Source organism: Lactuca saligna, chromosome 5 (genome assembly GCF_052625555.1).
Source record: "Lactuca saligna cultivar CGN05327 chromosome 5, ASM5262555v1, whole genome shotgun sequence".
NCBI classification, from domain to species: Eukaryota; Viridiplantae; Streptophyta; class Magnoliopsida; order Asterales; family Asteraceae; genus Lactuca; species Lactuca saligna.
Genome location: NC_136421.1, coordinates 296,347,537 through 296,366,929, shown reverse-complemented (window position 1 = coordinate 296,366,929; position 19,393 = coordinate 296,347,537). Strand labels below are relative to the sequence as shown.

The 19,393-nt window shown below is 35.8% G+C and overlaps 3 protein-coding genes across 3 annotated transcripts; all 3 read left to right on the top strand.

The window, feature by feature from the left end:
- The first annotated feature begins 3,316 nt into the window (after nucleotides 1–3,316).
- On the top strand, nucleotides 3,317–3,949 carry LOC145046909 (uncharacterized). The gene has a single exon (XM_078995173.1). It carries the CDS (start codon nucleotides 3,317–3,319, stop codon nucleotides 3,947–3,949), a length of 633 nt encoding a protein of 210 aa, XP_078851299.1.
- Nucleotides 3,950–11,449: 7,500 nt separating this feature from the next.
- LOC145046908 (protein FAR1-RELATED SEQUENCE 5-like) lies at nucleotides 11,450–13,589 on the top strand. Its single transcript, XM_078995172.1, has 5 exons — nucleotides 11,450–11,606; nucleotides 12,013–12,250; nucleotides 12,386–12,844; nucleotides 12,951–13,209; nucleotides 13,347–13,589. The coding sequence occupies exons 1-5, from the start codon at nucleotides 11,450–11,452 to the stop codon at nucleotides 13,587–13,589; spliced, it is 1,356 nt and encodes a 451-aa protein (XP_078851298.1).
- A 53-nt stretch (nucleotides 13,590–13,642) lies between these two features.
- Nucleotides 13,643–14,689, top strand: LOC145046907 (protein FAR1-RELATED SEQUENCE 3-like). Its single transcript, XM_078995171.1, has 2 exons — nucleotides 13,643–13,915; nucleotides 14,078–14,689. The coding sequence occupies exons 1-2, from the start codon at nucleotides 13,643–13,645 to the stop codon at nucleotides 14,687–14,689; spliced, it is 885 nt and encodes a 294-aa protein (XP_078851297.1).
- Nucleotides 14,690–19,393: the final 4,704 nt, after the last annotated feature.

Below are 19,393 nucleotides of genomic sequence, written 5' to 3'. Positions count from 1 at the left end.
AGAACGCACGATATCAGTAATTGCTCAGTTCTCAAGAAAGAGATGGAGGAGAAGCAACTCAAAGGGGATCTGATATAAATAGCTTGGAGTTTGTGTGCTAAGTTCGATGCTGAAAATGCCAAGGGCACGCCGTGAGAAGGTGATCAGACCAAAGAGATATTCATGATACAAAGCAAGAGGAGCAGACATGAACGACCAACCGATCATGGCAGCCCTGCAGCCGCAACAAGGGCGCTCACGTTCTCAACACAAGACCTTAGGCCGGACGGTTAGAGGGGCGATAACCCGCTCATAATTCAAGCCTCCATTAAGAACGTGGTCATACACAGAGTGTATGTTGACACGGAGAGCTCAGCAGACACAATCTACGAGCACTGTTTTTGACTTCTTCCGGATAGTTGGAAAGATAGCCTAAGGCTTACAACTGGGAAGTTAGTCGGATTCACCAGGCACAACTTATGGCTGAGTGGCACAATTTACTTGCCCCTCACGTTGACCAGCCATGACAAACAATGAAAGGAAACAGTCTTGATTGACTTCGTCGTAATTCGGCACCCAACGGAGCACAACATCATCTTGGGAAGAATGACCCTACTCAAATTAGGGGAGGTCCCCTCGACGATGCATGGGATTATGAAGTTTAGCATAGCTGACGGCCCTGCCATGATTCTCACCACACCACCAAAAGAATTGCAATATTTTACAGTCATGCAGCCGGCGGAGATAGCAAGGGAGACCAAAAAAGCACGAGCTGAGTCTACAAAAGAAAAGAAAGTTATCAATGAGGAGTATCCCGACCAGCCGATCACCATTGGTTGCGGTCTCCCAGACCACACCAGGCAAGCATTGATCAACTTACTCAGACGATATAAACATGTATTCACATGGACCCCCAAGGATACGGTGGGTGTGGATAGAAAGGTCATAGAGCCTAAGCTCGTGATCAATATGGGGACGAAAGAAATCAAGCAGAAGAAGAGGGTCCAAGGGGAGACAGTAACAGGGCGATCAATAAAGAAGTAGACAAGTTAACAGAGGTCGAAATCTTGAGGGAATTGATATTCCCAACCTGGATCGCCAATCCTATCATGGTGCGAAAACATGACGGGTCATGGCGTATGGGCATCGACTATTCTGATCTAAACAAGGCATGTCCCAAAGATTGCTATCCACTCCAAAAAATCGACCAGAAATACGAGTTGCTATAGGGTTTCAAGCTGAAGTGCTTCTTAGACGCCTATAAAGGGTACTACCAGATTTTGATGAGTAGGGAGGATGAGGAAAAGATAGCTTTCTATACGGACCATGGCACTTTTTGTTACACCAAAATGCCGTTTGGATTAAAGAATGTGGGGGCCACATACCAGCAATTGGTCGACTCGATATTTTTCAATCAAATTGGAAGAAACATCGAAGTATATGTCGACGACATTGTTATTAAGAGTCCGGATGAGGGTAGAATGTTGCGAGACGTCGAAGAAACCTTCACCACATTAGAAAAGGTCAAGATGAAACTAAACGTGGCCAAATGTATGTTCGGGGTAGAATTAGGGCAATTCCTAGGATACTATGTTACCAGACAAGGCATCCAGCCCAACCCAACTAAGGTAGATGAGTTTATGGAAACACCAACCCCAAGCACCCTCAAGGACGCATAGGGTTTGAATGGAAAACTTATAGCAATCAGCAGGTTCATCTATAAATCCGCTATCAAGAAAAGCAACTTCCAATGCACAACGGCGGCATAATCAGCACTCCAGAAGATTAAGTAAGCTCTATACAAGTTGCCCTGGTTGGCTAGCCCCATCACGGGCGAAACGCTGCAAATGTACCTCTCGACCTCGAGTGAAGCCGTATCCTCCGTGCTAGTTATAGAAAGAGAAGGGGAACAAAAGCCAGTGAATTTCATCAGTCGGGCGTTACAAGGACCCGAAGTCAATTACCCAACTTTAGATAAGCTAGTTCTGGCACTCATTTACACTGTGTGACATTTGAGGCGTTATTTTCAGGTGCACCAGATTGAAATCCTAATGAATTGCCCGATTAAACAAATATTACTCAAGCCAGAAACATCGGGTCGACTCGCAAAATGGGTGATAGAGCTTGGAGAACACGACATCAAAGATCGCCCAAGAACAAGCTTCAAGGGGCAGGCGTTGGTAGATTTCCTGCTCGAGTTCCTGGGAGAGGGAGACGTAGCTAAAGAAGGAATCTGGGAGGTGAAAGAAGTCCGAGAAAGCAGTCGGGGTTGGACATTATACACCGATGGAGCATCCAGCAGAGAGGGCTCGGGATCGGGCCTAATTTTGACCATCCCGAAGGGAGAAGAAGTCACTTACTCCCTTCGATTCGATTTCCACACCTCGAACAATGAGGCGGAGTACGAAGCTTTGCTCGTTGGGCTACGCCTAGCCAAGCAGATGAGGGCAGAAGTTTTTACGACCCTAACAGATTCGAGGTTGGCAGAAAATCAAGTCAATGGGAGTTTTGAAGCGAGGGATCAAAGGATGGAGAGATATGTAAAGATGGTGAGAAAACTCATTAAATCTTTCAAGGGGTTCACGATCAAGCAAATACCGAGAAGCGAGAATAGGAGAGCAGATGCTCTAAGCAAATTAGAGTCGACATGCTTTGATCACTTATTAAAAAAAAGGTCCTGGTAGAGGTGCTTAGAGAATGGAGCATAGACGAACGACAAGTTAGTACCCTCGCAACCGCCGAACCCACGTGGATGACCCCATTGGTTGAATATTTACAACAAGGTGTTCTACCGGTTAATCACGATGAAGCCAGGAAGAGATGACTGATGCTCGGACACTGCTGCTGCTACTACAGAGTATTCTTCTCCTTGGTTCCGGGATGTAGTTACATGCTCATGATACTACTGTAGTCGACTTAATAGTGATGTACTTTTAATAGACTTTTGGCTACCTTGCTCTCCCAAAGGAGCTTTCTAGCTACTGATCTCCTCGACCATCTTCCTTCTGGTATAAAGGAAAGAGCTTCCCGAGAGCATAAAAGCTCCCTCGTACGCACTAATAAATGGGGAATTATTTCTAAAAGGATTCAAGAAATTGTGGATTAGGTGCGTAGATAGCACCAAAGGAAAGGAGGCACTTCAGGAAGCCCGTGCGGGCCAAGCAGGGGAACACACCTTAACAGGGAAGGTGCTCCGGATGGGAATATATTAGCCCACTGCATATCAAGATGCAGCAGAGTTAACCAAGAGATGTGGGGAATGTCAAGCGTTTTCCCCGGTTCAAGAAAATCCCATGACACCGCTATCCAAAATTTCTAGCCCATGTCCATTTATTCAATGGGCAATACACATTGTTGGGCCATCCCGGAGGCACCCGAAAGGCTGAAATACATGGTGGTTGTTGTGGATTATTTCACAAAGTGGATCGAGGTGGAACCATTGGCGTGCATATCCGGGAGGCAGATGATAAAATTTGTGTGGAAAAACATTATGACTAGATTTGGTACACCCAAGATACTCATCAGTGACAACGGTCTTCAATTTCCTGAAAACCCGTTCAGAGAATGGTGCGTTAGTAAAGGAATCAGCCAACGATTCACGTTAGTAGCGCACCCACAGGCGAATGGGAAAACGGAGGTATCCAATCGAACCATTGTAAATGGGATCAAGAAATGGTTGGGGAAGGCTAAAGGAAATTGGACCGAAGAGATACTGATGGTGCGGTGGTCATATAGAACCACTCCGCAGACAAGCACGCGGGAAACCACGTTCAACTTAACATACGGAGCAAAGGCGATGCTTCCCATGGAAATAATGATAGTCACGTTGAGAACAACCAATACTAACGAAGAGGCTAACTCTCAAGACCTGAGATTAAATCTAGACATTCTCGAAGAGCGAGGAGAAATGTCAAAATACGACTGGCCGCCTACAAGCAAGCAACAAAAAAATACTATAATCAGAGGGTGAAAGAGAAAGCATTTAGAGTAGGAGAATTTGTACTGAGAAGAAACAAAGCGAGCAGAGCTCAGCCTCAAGGCAAGTTGGGCCAGATATGGGAAGGCCCGTACAAAGTCATGGAAGCAAATCAGAATAGGGCATATACTCTAGAAACAATGGAAGGAAGGCAAATACCAAGAACTTGGAATGCAAGGAACTTAAGAAAGTTCTTCTTTTGAAATGATCAACATCCACCAAGATTTGCGCACATGATTTCAACATATCGAAAGCAGCAGACTTAGTTACCTAGCACTGTTGAATGTTGTACTTAGTGTACCAAGTTCTAGTACTTAGTGTATGGAACCTTATGCTTAATGCATCACAATTTTAATACTCAATGTATTAAAGTTCATAATCAATACATGAAGTTGAATGCTTGGTGCATCAAATCCTAAAACTTAGTGTATTAAATTTCATACTAACGCCATCAAATGCTTAGTGCATCAAATCCTAATATTTAGTGTATTAAATTTCATATTAACGCAATCAAATGCTTAGTGGATCAAAATACTCAATGTATTAAAATTGACAACGCAATCGATTGCTTAGTGCATCAAATACTTATAGTACTAAACGTCAATCCCAATATATGCAATCAAAGGATTAACACATCAAATCCACACACTTCATAACAATAATGCATAAGGAGTCCAAGTCTTACAACAGAATGTCAAAACCAAACGACCGGTCAGATCTACGACAAAATAACAAAAACAAACACTTCAAAGGAAAATAGAAAATCTTCACACCCCTTGAGGGGTAGCACATGATGCAGGAGCACCTTCACCATCACCATTTCCATTTCCACTGCCAGCCTCACCAAAAACAACAATTGCCTCGCTAGTCGGATCCACGCCCCCATCATATCCATCGTCATTCTCACCACCACCTGCATCAACATTACCAACAATACCACTGCCAACACCTTCAGCATCACAGTCACTCGCACCAATAGTGTTTTCACCCAGCTGCACAATCTCCTCCTCATTGTCTACCACACCCTCAGGAGTGCCTTCAGATCCGGAAAAGGCACGGAGCTCTCGAATCCGTTGGATGTCCAAGTCTCCAAAACCCAAAAGCGATGCATGATCCATGCTGGCAAAAGACAGGAGAGCCTCATTCACACTCATAACAGGGCCAGAGGAAGGGGCGCCAGTAACAATATCCCCTAACCCGGTGCTTGCCGATGCATTATGAATAGACTCAATCCCAGCAACAAAAGCAGAGTTTCGAATGAGACTCATGACATTCGTGAAGTCTGGATGCTCGATTAGCTTGTCAACAACCTGCACAAGTCCCACCCGTACCAGCCAGTCCAAACCACGGTGCGTCGCATCAGCATTCACTTGCAAAGCAGTAGTCACCCGGTCACGATCAACAGCATCGCGTTCGAGGCTCTCAACTTGGATCATCAGACCCTCATTAATCTGGGTGAGAGAATCAACCTTTGCCTCCAAAGCGGATATGGAATCTTCCACGATGGTTTTTTCGGAAAAAAGAAGCTGATACTTCTGTTCGAAGTGTTGAAGATCATCACCATGCTTAAGGACACGACGCTCCAACTCAGATATAGGAGAGCTAAATCCTGCATGTGCAACCTCTATTTCCACAAGGGATTGAATACGTCACGCACTTGCAGTAAGATAAAACATTGCCTGTGTGACAGCATATGACATGTTATGAGAAAGTGCAGGCCTACCCATGGCCTCCATATCCGTAATGACAGCCGGGGGAAAGCGTGACGGGAAAACTCAACAGCATTAGCGCGAACAGAGAGGCGGAACTCGTTATGAAAATTCTAGGTGGGAACGATTATGGAAGGCTGGGAGGAACTTTCACCAACAGCCCCATCGGGGCAAGCAGGAGTCCGGTCTGACTCGTCAAAGCCTTTTGAGGGAGAAAACTTAACAGGAGCAGAGGAAACAGTTTGAACAGGAGCAGAAGAAACAACGGCAATAGGAACAATGGGCTGATTATGCACCCCGCTGATCCCTTCAGACTGTTGAACGTTGTCATCATGGATTACAACAACACTCTCCGGCGTCGAGGCAATACAGTTCAAGAGACGGGAGAAACTGCACCTGGTCTGAACCCGCTTGGCAATGTTTGGTGTGCCAGTGACTGGCTCATCCATAGCTAACACGGTCTTCCTCTTGGCTTGCATGCGCCGAACGTCAGAGATGATACCATCCTTGTTATCCTCGCTACTCTCTGCAGAAGAGGAACGAACACCACCCAACAGTATAATGGCTGAGATAGGACGAGCAACTAGAGGATTCACCTCAGACGGCGACGAACCACCCCCAGCCACCGGAGGAATGGGTGAAGCATCGGTTAAGGCAATCTGGTCTATCTGGCGAGGTGGATGAAGGCACTTGACCATATCCACCTCACGACACTCCGACTTCCCTCGACAATGCTTTCCCAGGACCTCATCCATGGATAAAGGAGACTCGACACCTGAGGGTATCAAAAAATAAAGCCTTAGGCTCAGCAAAGCATACCCAAGCAAAAGAGGAAAAAGAAAACAAGCACCTACCATCGACGACGACGAAGAAAACCGCCATCTTGCCACGACGCCTACAGGAGGGGATCATCCCTACACCAGATAACAAAGCTTCAGAGTAGTCTTCAAGGGACACCTAGACATTCTTCAAGAAATCAGCCACACTCTGATTATGGGGAACACGCTTAGGAGTAATGTCGGCGAAGGTGTTCGCACAGTATCGCCCACTTCCAACCAAGCCCTCGTTCACCTATAGCCATTTATGTTGCCAATTTTTTGGAGTTCGACCATCAGGAACTAGAGAAAGTCCTCCTCATCGAACTGAGAATGTGCACTTGTCGTCGGTAAGGCAAAACCTAAAGAAATACTTGAACACAAAGTAATCAGTGAGGTAACCGTTGGCACGATAGATCATCTCAAACGCCACCACCTTATTTACAGCGTTTAGAGTTAGCATCTGAAGACTGCAACCATCCTTCTGGAGAACCTCCTCTTGGTAATCAGTCAATGGAAGATGAACACCAGCATCTAGGGTTTTCTAGTAAATTCCAATTTTTCCGCGGGAGGGGGGGGGGAGGGGACGAGATAAAACAACCAGTGGAGGGTTCCAAAAAGGAAACACCATAGGTGACTTCAAGTTGTTGATACTCAGTCGTAGAGGGAAGAATGTCAGGAAGATTCTCCATAAGGAAAGGTAGTAGAAAGCAGACTTAGGAAGGAGAACGACGAAGAAAAGAAGGTAGGTTTAAAGAAAACATTCTTGGACGCCCTTAAAAGAACGGAAAGGGCGGGACATTCAAAAGTATCTGACACAATGACGTAGCCACTAGCCATCATGAGAGGTCACGTCGTCATTAAAACCGGAGCGGCGGATACATAGGAAGCTGACGCGTGTGGAGAAATCAAGTCCAGAATGTTGTAACTAGCGTTGCAACACTACGGCTACCAGACTGGGGGAGTTGACGATGTGCTTAAAGCCAGTACAAGAGAATCACACCTGGCCAAGAAACCGGGCGTGCTAGCCGACCCAAGCCCAACGGGCTCAGCACCCATCGGCACCCTAAGAGCAGGGCGCCCCGAAAAAAGGCTCGCGCCCGACAAGGATGCTCCCAACACTAAGACAAAAGATACGGTCAGAAGACAAGAGACATGATCAGACCATTATCACCAGAGCCAATAAGAGCACTTTAATAGATAAAGGCACACGACTCTCCGATCAGCGCCTCTGACCCTGTCTCCTTAAAGCGATCCTGTCTTGTACGGACAAGACATAATCGGTAGGTATAAAAGGGTACGCTCTGGAGCTCACAAGGTAAGCTATCTTCATCCAGTTACTTACCGAAAAACCCTAGATACCATCTAACTTGATCGTCGGAGCATCTTTCCGGAAGCCTCCTCCCGGGAAACGGCAGACGGCCCTTCTTTCCTGTGCTCTTGCAGAAACCACCGGAGATTCAATATAGTAGAGCGAGTCCAGGAACATAGCGAGGTCACATTAGTAACCTTGTAAATTATAGAAGAATGTTTGTTCTCAACTGTTCTCGCAATAAAAAAAATGTTCTTCATTGACCGTATATATATATATATATATATATATATATATATATATATATATATATATATATATATATATATATATATATATGGAAAAATGAATATATGGCTGTTATGTACTTAAGCTTAGGTATAAAATCTTTTAAATGCTTTAGTTTTAAACAAAACAAATCCAAATTCACTTTCTCTGATTTTTTTTTAATAAAATACCGTTGAATTAAGGTGAATTATAGAAAGCCATCGAAGTTTATTGGAAAAGTGAAAACTAATAATATTTTTTTTAACGAATGTAATTCAAACTTTTGGTCCTTCAACTGCAAAAACTATATCCAATGATTTGAGAAAACCTTGATTGAGTTTTGTATGTTCTTCTTTTATTTGTATTCTATAAGATATATTTAAAATTTGTTAAATTTTGGTAGGGTTGAATAAATTGTCATAAATCTTAATGCTTTATATTCTTAGATACAATGAAGAAAAAGAATACAAATTCGATCATTTATTAAGTCACGTGATTAAGTAAGAATAGTAAACGAAATATTGTGATTAGTTACGATATATATGGATCAAAACTACATGTATTGAACCTTTATGTTTATATATATATATATATATATATATATATATATATATATATATATATATATATATATATATATATATATATGTTCAGGTTTATTTGAGACCATGCTAATTTTGTGAAACCGTGATACCAAAACTAAAAATAATTTTAAAGTGCAAAAATAGAAAGAAAAATCCAAAATTTCTTTTTTTAGTTATAATTTTCGGAACTTTAATTACCTAAAAAATTAAAAATAATAAAAAAATTAATGCTTGTTTTTAAATACTTGAAATATTCTAATAGAATATTATACTTTAAATATTCTAATATGATTTTTAGAATGTTAGAATATTATATTAGATTTCTCAGATACGTAGAATATTCTATTTATTCTACAAGATTAATGAAAAAAATAAGAATTTTTTTATATTTTTTTATAATTTTTTTGGTTTTTTTTTTTTGGAAAATATAAATTTCGAAAATAATTTTTAAAAATTTTCAATTATTTTGCATTTTAAAAATGTTCTTTTTTTTATCTATCAAATGAATGACTAGGATTGCATCTAACAGTTTCACAAAATTAGGTCGTGTCACATTAAACTATATATATATATATATATATATATATATATATATATATATATATATATATATATATATATATATATATATATATATATAGATATATATATATATATATATATGGTGAAGTTCAATAAAGAACCATAATTAACCAAGGAACCAATCTTTTTTTCAACTTTTAGAATTTATTTTTTATCAAAAAAAAAACTAAAAATACTGAAATTCATAATTTTTATCCTTTTTCCAATGATATAAAATTTGATTTTTTTTACGTTAAATTCACAATGTGAATCTTTGAAAATTCACAACGTGAATCCAGATTCACACGGTGAATCTGAAAAATATTTTTCACATTTCCAATGTTAATATATGAATTTAGATATTTTTAGATTTTTTTTCGATAAAGAATAAGCTCTAGATATTGAAAAATAGATTTGGTTCCTTGAATAACCAATAATTATGGTTTTCTATTGAACTTATATATATATATATATATATATATATATATATATATATATATATATATATATATATATATATATATATATATATATGGGGAAAAGTGAATATACCCTTAAAGGTATATAAGCTTAGGTACTCAAAGTCACCATACTATGTTCTTTGTATCATATGTATATATCGTAATTATCCAATGTTCTTATAATAGAACTTCTAATTTGATTTACTTCTAAGATTTTTATAAATTTTACATTTATCTTCCTCTTACATAATTTTCAGTTTCAACTCTAATATATATAATCTAATAGGTGTTCGGCAAAAAAAAGTAATATAAGAGGAAACAATAGTGAAATTTCGAAATTTTTGAAAGTAAATCAAGTTAAGGTTTAAGTTTAATAACATTATAATGAATATATCAAACAAAACAATACTATAGTAGTTTGGGTACCTAAGCTTATATATATATATATATATATATATATATATATATATATATATATATATATATATATATATATATATATATATATATATATGGAAAAGTGAATACACCCTTAAGGGTATATAAGCTTAGGTACCCAAACCCACCATAGTACATCGTTTTGTTTGATATATTTATTATATTTTTCTTAAACTTAAATCTCTAACTTGATTTGTTTTCAGGATTTTCAAAATTTCACTATTATCTTTCTCTTACATCACATCTTTTTGCCAAACACCTAGTAGACTATATATATTATAGTTGAAAATGAAAATTATATAAAAAGAAGATAAATGTGAAATTTATAAAAATCTTGGAAGTAAATAATGTTAGAAGTTGAATTATAAGAATATTGGACTATTACAATGTATATATATGTTACAAAACGATGTAGTATGGTGAATTTGAGTACCAAAGCTTTAAGGGTATATTCACTTATATATATATATATATATATATATATATATATATATATATATATATATATATATATATATATATATATATATATATAGGCTAAATTGAATATACCTAACAACCTCATCAAACTACGTCATTTTGAATTAAATTTTCATTGCAATCATCCAAGGTTCTTAAACTTCATCCCTAAACTTGATTTACTTCAAAAAAATTTTAGAAATTCATCATTATATTTCTCCTACATCCTTTCATTTGTAGCAGTAGGATATGAAGTTCATCAGGTGGTATTCGATAGAAAGACGTGATGTAAAAGAAAGATATTGGTGAAAGTCCAAAGATTTTGGAAGTAATCAAGTTATGGGGTTAAAGTTTAAAAACCTTAGGCAATTACAATATAAATATGATACAAACCGATGTACTATTATGGAATTAAGTACCTAAGCTTATATAAGGTTGTTGGGTATATTCACTTTACCCATATATATATATATATATATATATATATATATATATATATATATATATATATATATATATATATATATATATATATATATATATATATATATATATAGGAGTAGGATCAAATGAGAACGCCTAAAAGGTTGAGAATGTGAGAACAATTATCAGCCAATCATTTTATTAGGGTATTTAAGTAAATTTGTATTTAATCTATTTTTTAATTAATATAATACAATTAATAATCAATATATTATCCATTAATATTTTCCTATAATTAAGGGATATTCCATAGTTATCGTTCAATGAGATATTGAATTGAAGATACGATGTCCAGGGACCATTCGTGTATAGCAATCGGATTTTCAGTCGAATGTTGTATATTGTTAATCATTTACGTTTGAAGATAACAACGCAGTATACCATTCGTGATTCAAGTCAATATCGATGCCGGACTGTTTTGATTACAGTAGCGATGATACAGAAGATGATGATCAATATGGCGAAGAAGACGTCAACTGTAATGAATATGATGACGACGATTTCTATAAGTCTGATGATCAATTCGACGGAAGAAATCAAATCTCTGATTATGCTAGTGAAGGTAACTAATGAAAACAATGTCAATATCTTGTAATTACAGATCGTGTTTTTCAATAGTTATTGAGTTTTTGTATATGTTGAATAAGACTGAGTACATATTTGTATATGATTAGTCATATACGTTGCATGTATTAATTACGTAATGATGGTTTATATCACATATCGTTGTACAGGAGTCCCTCGTTGGTGATTTTTTCTTAAGTTTAATACAATGTTGATTAAGTTTGATAATCATTGGTGATTATGCGTTAATACGACTCAAACATGTAAACAATTCAACTTTGGTTACTGTTTCACATACGTTTATTATGATTATAAAGTTCTTTAGTTTATGTATACGTAATTCATAGAAATTTATATTAGGTTTTGCATGTCGCATTATTGTTTTTTGTTGTCTTAAAAAGCAGGTACAAATCGAACTGATTCTGAAGAGGAATCATTCAATAGTAATGTTGTTGACTCGCCTGGTGGGAAAATCAAGTTGTGGAAACCTATTGTTCCTAAAGATTTAATGCCAGATGTAGATGCTATATATCAATCATTAGAGGAGGTGGTTGAAATGTATAAATTATATGCAGATAAAGCAGGTTTTGGTGTCAGGTTAAATACAGTAACGAGGTTTGGTGACAAAACCATTAAAAAAAGGTATGTAGTGTGCAACAAAATGGGTAAAATACCTAACAGATCAACTGACACTTTGGATCCTGAGGGGAGTGGAAGGAATAAACGAAACTCAAACTTCAAAATTACGGACTGCAAGGCATTGATAAAGTTTTAAAGGTTACATATGCAAACTAATGCTTGTAAAATATATGAGTTTGAAGAGAATCACAACCACCCCCTAGAGACTAAAGAAGAAAGACGGTATTCCAAACATGCACGACGACTTAGTTACAAAGACAAGGAGTTTATAGTGCGTTCTTCAACGTCTAACATTGGTGCAACAAAGGCACACAAGTTACAAGCTAGTTTGCAAGGAGGTTATGAAAACGTTGGCCCTGAAGCAATTGATTATAAAAATTTCAGAAGGAAGGTGGGAAACATTATAGGTGACAAGGATGCACAGGTGGTTGTTGACAAAATGAACATGAGGAAAGATGAGTTTCATAATTACACATTTGAGTATAAATTTGTTGATAGTGTGTTAAACGCAATGTTTTGGGCGGATGAAACCGATAAGTTATATTACAAGGAGTTTGGAGATGTGATATCATTTGATGCTACATTCCGAACAAATAAGTATGCTCTTATACTCATTACACACTTTTTTTTAAGTATGAATATTGATGTATTTTTGACTTCATAATCAATATTGAATTTGTTTTTAATTACCTTTTTTATACAGGTATGGAATGATTTTTGTGCCGTTTACAGCCATTGATAACCACAAACGTTCAATAAACATTGGGGCAGGTTTGTTAAGCAACGAGTCAATAGAATCTTATCGTTGGTTGCTTGAAGCTTTTTTGAAAGCACATGTGAAACACCCTCAATTAGTGTTAACATACCAAGATCCAGTAATTCTACAGGCCGTTCAAGCAATATTTCCTAATTCTAATCATCGTTTATGTATGTGGCACATTATGAAAAAACTACAAGCCAAGGTGTGTATATTTTGGCCTAAGTTAGCACGCAACATTTTTATTCAACAATGATTTACACAGTTTTACATATTTTTAATAACGATTAGCATACATATTGTTTATTCATAGGTAATCTAATAAATTTCTATTTTTTTTAGGTTTCAGCCGATTTTTTGAAAAACACTGATTTTCGCAAGCGTTTTACAAAGCTTGTATGGAATGTCTATATCGAGCCTGAAGTGTTTGAATCAAGGTGGAAACTGCTTATGAGAAAATTCAAACTACAGGACAAAAGATGGTTCAAAGACATGTACAGGGATCGAAATCTTTGGATTCCAACCTATTTTAAAGACATGCCACTCCACGGTCTGATGAAAACTATTCAAGGTCTGAAAGCGTGAACTCATTTTTTAATAAATACTCTAACTGTGGTAATTTGCTTATCTATTTCATGATGAACTACGACACCGCAATTGGAAAGCAACGAAATGCTCAACAGAAACTAGAACATGATACAAAAAATGCAAAGCATGAAATGACGCTTCCAAGTGGCTTACTAGAACATGCAGCTGTGGTTTACACAAAAAAGATTTTCTATGAGGTCAAAAAGGAAATATTTAAAGCAGCCTGGTACTATTCTCTCGACAGTGTTGAAAAGATTGATGGGTGGCAAGTTATTATGATTACACAAACGGATAAGAGCAAACAGTTGAAGATAAAATGCAAGGTTATATTCATCGTTTAAATGCTTTTCATTAGTCATCATACAAGTATAATATCTAATTATTTTTAAATTACATATATTTTTTTCATTATTATGCAATAACCACCAACTAATATGTTACTTCAATCAGTTACTAACATACATTATTTTTATTATACAATGTAGGTTGAACTAAAGTTGCCTGAAAAAGAAGTTAAATGTTCATGCAATCACTTCATACGTACTGGTATTTTGTGTCGTCATATTTTTGTTGTACTGAAAAACAACCATATTGAAGAGATTCCAGAGCAATATATTCTAAGAAGATGGAGAAGGGATGCAATTTCCAGCCATTTGTTTGCCATGAAACATGTTGCCATGGAAATAGAAGATGACACCTTTAAACTTTTAACAGAGGCATACAACAATATTGAATACTGCTTGGATCATTTTAAAAGAAGCAAAGAGAAATTGTTGGAGTTTGTTGAAAAAACACGTACGTTGAAGCGGGCAGCAATTGAGTTTTCCAGTTCCAACCAAACATCATCTGATAACGATGAAGAAGAAATTATCCGGATGCTTGGAATACACAGCATTCCTGATGAAATAAATATCCATCCACCTGCATCTATACGTACCAAAGGTAGTGGAACTAAGAAAAGAATGGTTAGTGCTATTGAGAAAGCCGTTGCAGCTGCAAAGAAAAAAACCAGAATGTGCACAGGTTGCAATCAATATGTTAACCATAATTGGAGGACTTGCAAAGTAAGACTTGCACGAGAATCAAAAGCAACTTAAAATTGTCCAGTCATTTTCCCATTAGATTTTACTTTTCTATTACACTTATGAATACGAATATGTTTCTATGATTTTGTAGGTTATGTTATCTTAAACCACTTTCATTACTTTTGAAGTTTTTATTTTATTCATAGATGAATAATAGCAATGCCACATTTGGTAATGCTAACAGATTAATGACAATATCTGGTATTTAAACCTCTTTTATTAGATTAAAACAGTTCGCACTTACAATAGATATACTTGTGCTTTTTTGAAATTATAAAACCATCAATCATTATATACTATAGTCATATACAATCCAAGCAATATTCATAGTTTATTGTATGCTGTTAGTAGTATATCTTAATACCAAATGTTTGTACGATTAACTTTTAAAATAGCTATACATCATATATTGATTTACGTTTGCGTTTGGGTAAATTTTAGTCATAAGGTTAACCATGGTTGACTTTTTAACCCTTAAGTGTAGTCAATAATGAATAACATCATAAATACATTAATTATTTTCAACATATTGATGATATGAACATTGTTAAATACTATTCTGTTTAAGATAAAACAATTTGCATTTAAATTAAAATATGTTAGGAATACTTCAAGTAAGTGTTTATGTTATTATTCAATATTTAAATAACAACATACTTTAAGATATAAACCCACCAACAATCATTATATAATATAGATATGTTCACTTTAACTATTAAAAATTTTGATTGTATGTTCATAGTAAAATAGCATATTAACAAATGTTTGTTAGTTATAATCATTACTGAATATACAGTAAAACTATACCATCAATGTTAATCATCATTTTCTAAGATAACTTAATTATTCAAATGTTAATGTAAAAATATAAATACTAAAATATCACTAGTCCATTACTAAAATTAGCAAACCAAAAGTAAGTATGTAGGTTGAACTAAAGTATAATATGTTAGGAATACTTCAAGTAAGTGTTTATGCTATTATTCAATATTTAAATAACAACCTACTTTAAGATATAAACCCACCAACAATCATTATATAATATAGATATGTTCACTTTAACTATTAAAAACTCTGATTGTATGTTCATAGTAAAATAGCATATTGACAAATGTTTGTTAGTTAGAATCATTACTGAATATACAGTAAAACTATACCATCAATGTTAATCATCATTTTCTAAGATAACTTAATTATTCAAATGTTAATGTAAAAATATAAATACTAAAATATCACTAGTCCATTACTAAAATTAGCAAACCAAAAGTAAGTATTGTACGTACAGCAACCCAAGTTAACATCCTTAGCATACAAAAGCATTGTTTTTAATCCATCCAAAAGAAACCATTAAAGTCATAACTAAAATTACTTTTTTAAAACAATTAACTTAAAACATCAAATCTCCTGTGAATTTCTTCCTTTGCAATGGCCAACATTTGAGAACGTTGTTTTGAAGGAATCTTGTGGAATTCATCAACCTTTTGCAGCACATAATCCTTTTGCACATTATATTCGTGAGTGAGTATTTTGTATAAATACTTTGTCCTCAGTTTAACAAGTTGATCATCTTGTGCAGAAGACTCGTTCTTGAATCCAGCTTTAAACTCATTCATACTCCCCCCCCCCATATATGTTTCCATGTGACGCATCGTAAACACACCACAATCAATGTTGTTGTTTATTGTTCTCCAAGGCATTTCCAGTCTATGTGGCATCACATGTGAAAACCTCTCAGCTTTTGGATGATTCTGAGATTTTAAGTAATCAACTATGTACTCTTTCTGAAAATGTAAAAAAAACATTGTCAACACATATTAAATTTTATTAAGTATGTAAAGTAATTTTTATTAATCACTTACAATGATTTGGCGCAACTGACCATATCTCTCACCATCAGGATCATCAACTTTGCTGTTGTCAACGATTACAAACTCTGGTTGTTGTAGATTGATCACAAAAAGGAAAATGTGGAAGGAACGGATGATTGGTAGGAAAAGCTGCAACGTTTATTAATTACAATTGTATTCACTTTATTTAATATTCATATTTGATCAATGATAAATACACATGTAAGTAAACTGTGGAGATATATCTCTTACCAGTCCAACAAAACGTAGGCTTGCGTCCACATCTTCAATAGAAAGCACCAAATTCTCAATGAATTTATCTTTACATTGACTTTCTGTTAAACCACTTTCTAGATACGAATTCTGTGATCGATTTTTAAAAACTCATTAACTTCTTTATATGTTTGTATTTAAAAAATAATATAATCAACATTGAACAATATTAACTTATACCGTCACATCTGTCTTGCAATAAACTCTCAGGGGCGATTCAGGTGCACGCTTACTTTCATCAAGATTCAACACTTGACTCCAACAATCAATGACATGGCCAAATAGTTCACATGTTGGAAAAAAACTTTCCATATGAAACCTCTGTGCAGAAAACCCATCCAGAGTGTGGAAAACTATATCACTGCAATAGACGTGAACAATAATACTATTTTTAATGAGCAAACAATAAAAGTAAGTAATTTAAAAAATATTTTAAATGCAACTTACTTTGGGTCTCCCTGGAGAGAGAATATCCATTCTGCTACACGTTTTTCCTGCCGTGGAACTCCTTTGATGATATCAACAGCCCGTATAACGTAAGGAGATTTCAGATATTTGGATTTCATGCGAGGCCTGTACCCTCTTCTACTAACCCAATGTTCATCTTTGTTGAATGGTACTACAGACAAAGGAATTGGCATTTCCAATTTAGATGGTGGTGTATTCTTAAAAGATTTTGTTCCAGATCTATTCGCGAAATCTGCATATTCCTGTGACATTTGAATACTACATTTTGCTAATGGGGAGTTGTCAAACTATTTGTTAGTTGTAGCTAGAATCAGCGTACGTTCAATTTCAGCCTCGTTATCATACCACCATTGAGATTGTTCTGGTTCCTCTGATGCAGAAACTTCAGTAAACAAATCATTTACTTTGTTTTTCCATTCTTTGACCAACTGATTATCAGGATATTTCTTGACATCATCATTTATTTTGTCTTCCAACACTTTCTTTTGCTGCAATATCATGTCGTACATCTCCTTTATTGTTGAAACAGTTGTCTAAATAGGTCACCACAATAGAATTATGTTACAAACCAAATAAAAATATTAATATGTCAGTTAGTATTAATTAATACTGTAGAAACTCATTATTCAAATGTGAATAGGTAGTTAACTACCTCAACACTTTCCCCACTTCCACTAAAAATATCATCTCCATGATTTCCCTACGAAAAGCAACACAATATTAGTTGTTGTATTAATAACTTATTATTTAGTTATGATTATATTATATTACTACCTTACACCTTACATCTCCTGCATCATTTCCCTATCAATAATTTATGAATGTAATTAATTTATACTATACCAAATAAACAAATAATAAATTTCATATGCATTGTACAATACAATAAAATATTACCTGACTTTTTCTTGCCCTACATTACCAGTTCCCGATGCTTCATTGATGAATTGAAATGGATCTTGCAATTCACCCATACCCAGACCAATTGTCCTACACTCTACTCTTTCTCGCTCACGTAGTTTATCAACACTCCAACAACATATTGCTGATCTGCATCGTACAATCTTCACTGAATCGCATCGAACACTTTCTACGTATAGCAACTACAACAAAGACAAATAAAAAATGTTTTACTTAAATACACTTTAATGAATCTTCACACATAATGCTACAAATATTGAATGACAGTTTAATTTAAAACAAATTTTACCAGCAGTAATATAATTGGCCCAACATAGAATCCTTTTTTGCTGTTTGGATTCCACGCACTTTTTCTCTCCTTAAGGCAATCAAAAACATATCCACACCAATCAATGTCACTTAGATCCAGATCTTTCGTCACTTTTGATAACATCGACAGGTCACACGTGCCCATGCTCATCAACTGACCTAATGTATTACACAACAGGACAAAGATGTTTACTTTAAACATTAAATCCGCATGTGTTGACTGCATAATAACTTGTTGAACTGCCCTTGGTCTAATATTATCTTCATCTTCGAATTGTTTTCTCCAAACAGTTATCGTGTCATCTGTGACTTCTCTATAAGGCATAGACTTTATTGTAACATGTCCCAGAGGCAGACCCAACATTTCGTGAATAACTTGCCGATTGATTGGTATCTCTCCATGATGAAGTTTGAGTACCATCCTATCTGCGTTAAAATTCCTTACAATATAATGCCCCATAATTGATGCACACCCATCCACTTTCATCTTCAACAAATGCCCCAGACCAATAGAAGAAATATAAGCTTCCTGTTCCTTGCTAAGGTTATGCATACAACTGTACAAAACATTTGGAGATGTCCGTACTTGTATTCGCTTAGCTTCCTCTGCACCACTTGCTACAACTTTAGGATGTTTTCTTGGCTTCAACACATTTCCTTCTTTATTCCTTTGTCTTTTAAATTTCTTCACATTTTCTTTGTCATCATCTTTGAATGAAGTATGATGCCTTCTCATTTTCCTTGTTACCACAGTTATGTCTGCCTCAAAATCAGAGTCTTCATCTTCGTCAAGGTTCTTGACAGTAACATTATCATTTCCTGTTAAGACAAATTTAACACAATAAATGATTATAAATAAATTACCATACCAATGCTATAGTAAATTTATTAAAGAAAA

Coding starts and splice junctions, on each gene's coding strand:
- LOC145046909 (XM_078995173.1), top strand. CDS start 3,317: ATGGGCAATACACATTGTTGGGCCATCCCGGAGGCACCCGAAAGGCTG.
- LOC145046908 (XM_078995172.1), top strand. CDS start 11,450: ATGCCGGACTGTTTTGATTACAGTAGCGATGATACAGAAGATGATGAT. Junction 11,607..12,012: donor CTCTGATTATGCTAGTGAAG/GTAACTAATGAA, acceptor CTTAAAAAGCAG/GTACAAATCGAACTGATTCT. Junction 13,210..13,346: donor TGAAAAAACTACAAGCCAAG/GTGTGTATATTT, acceptor TATTTTTTTTAG/GTTTCAGCCGATTTTTTGAA.
- LOC145046907 (XM_078995171.1), top strand. CDS start 13,643: ATGAACTACGACACCGCAATTGGAAAGCAACGAAATGCTCAACAGAAA. Junction 13,916..14,077: donor AGTTGAAGATAAAATGCAAG/GTTATATTCATC, acceptor TATACAATGTAG/GTTGAACTAAAGTTGCCTGA.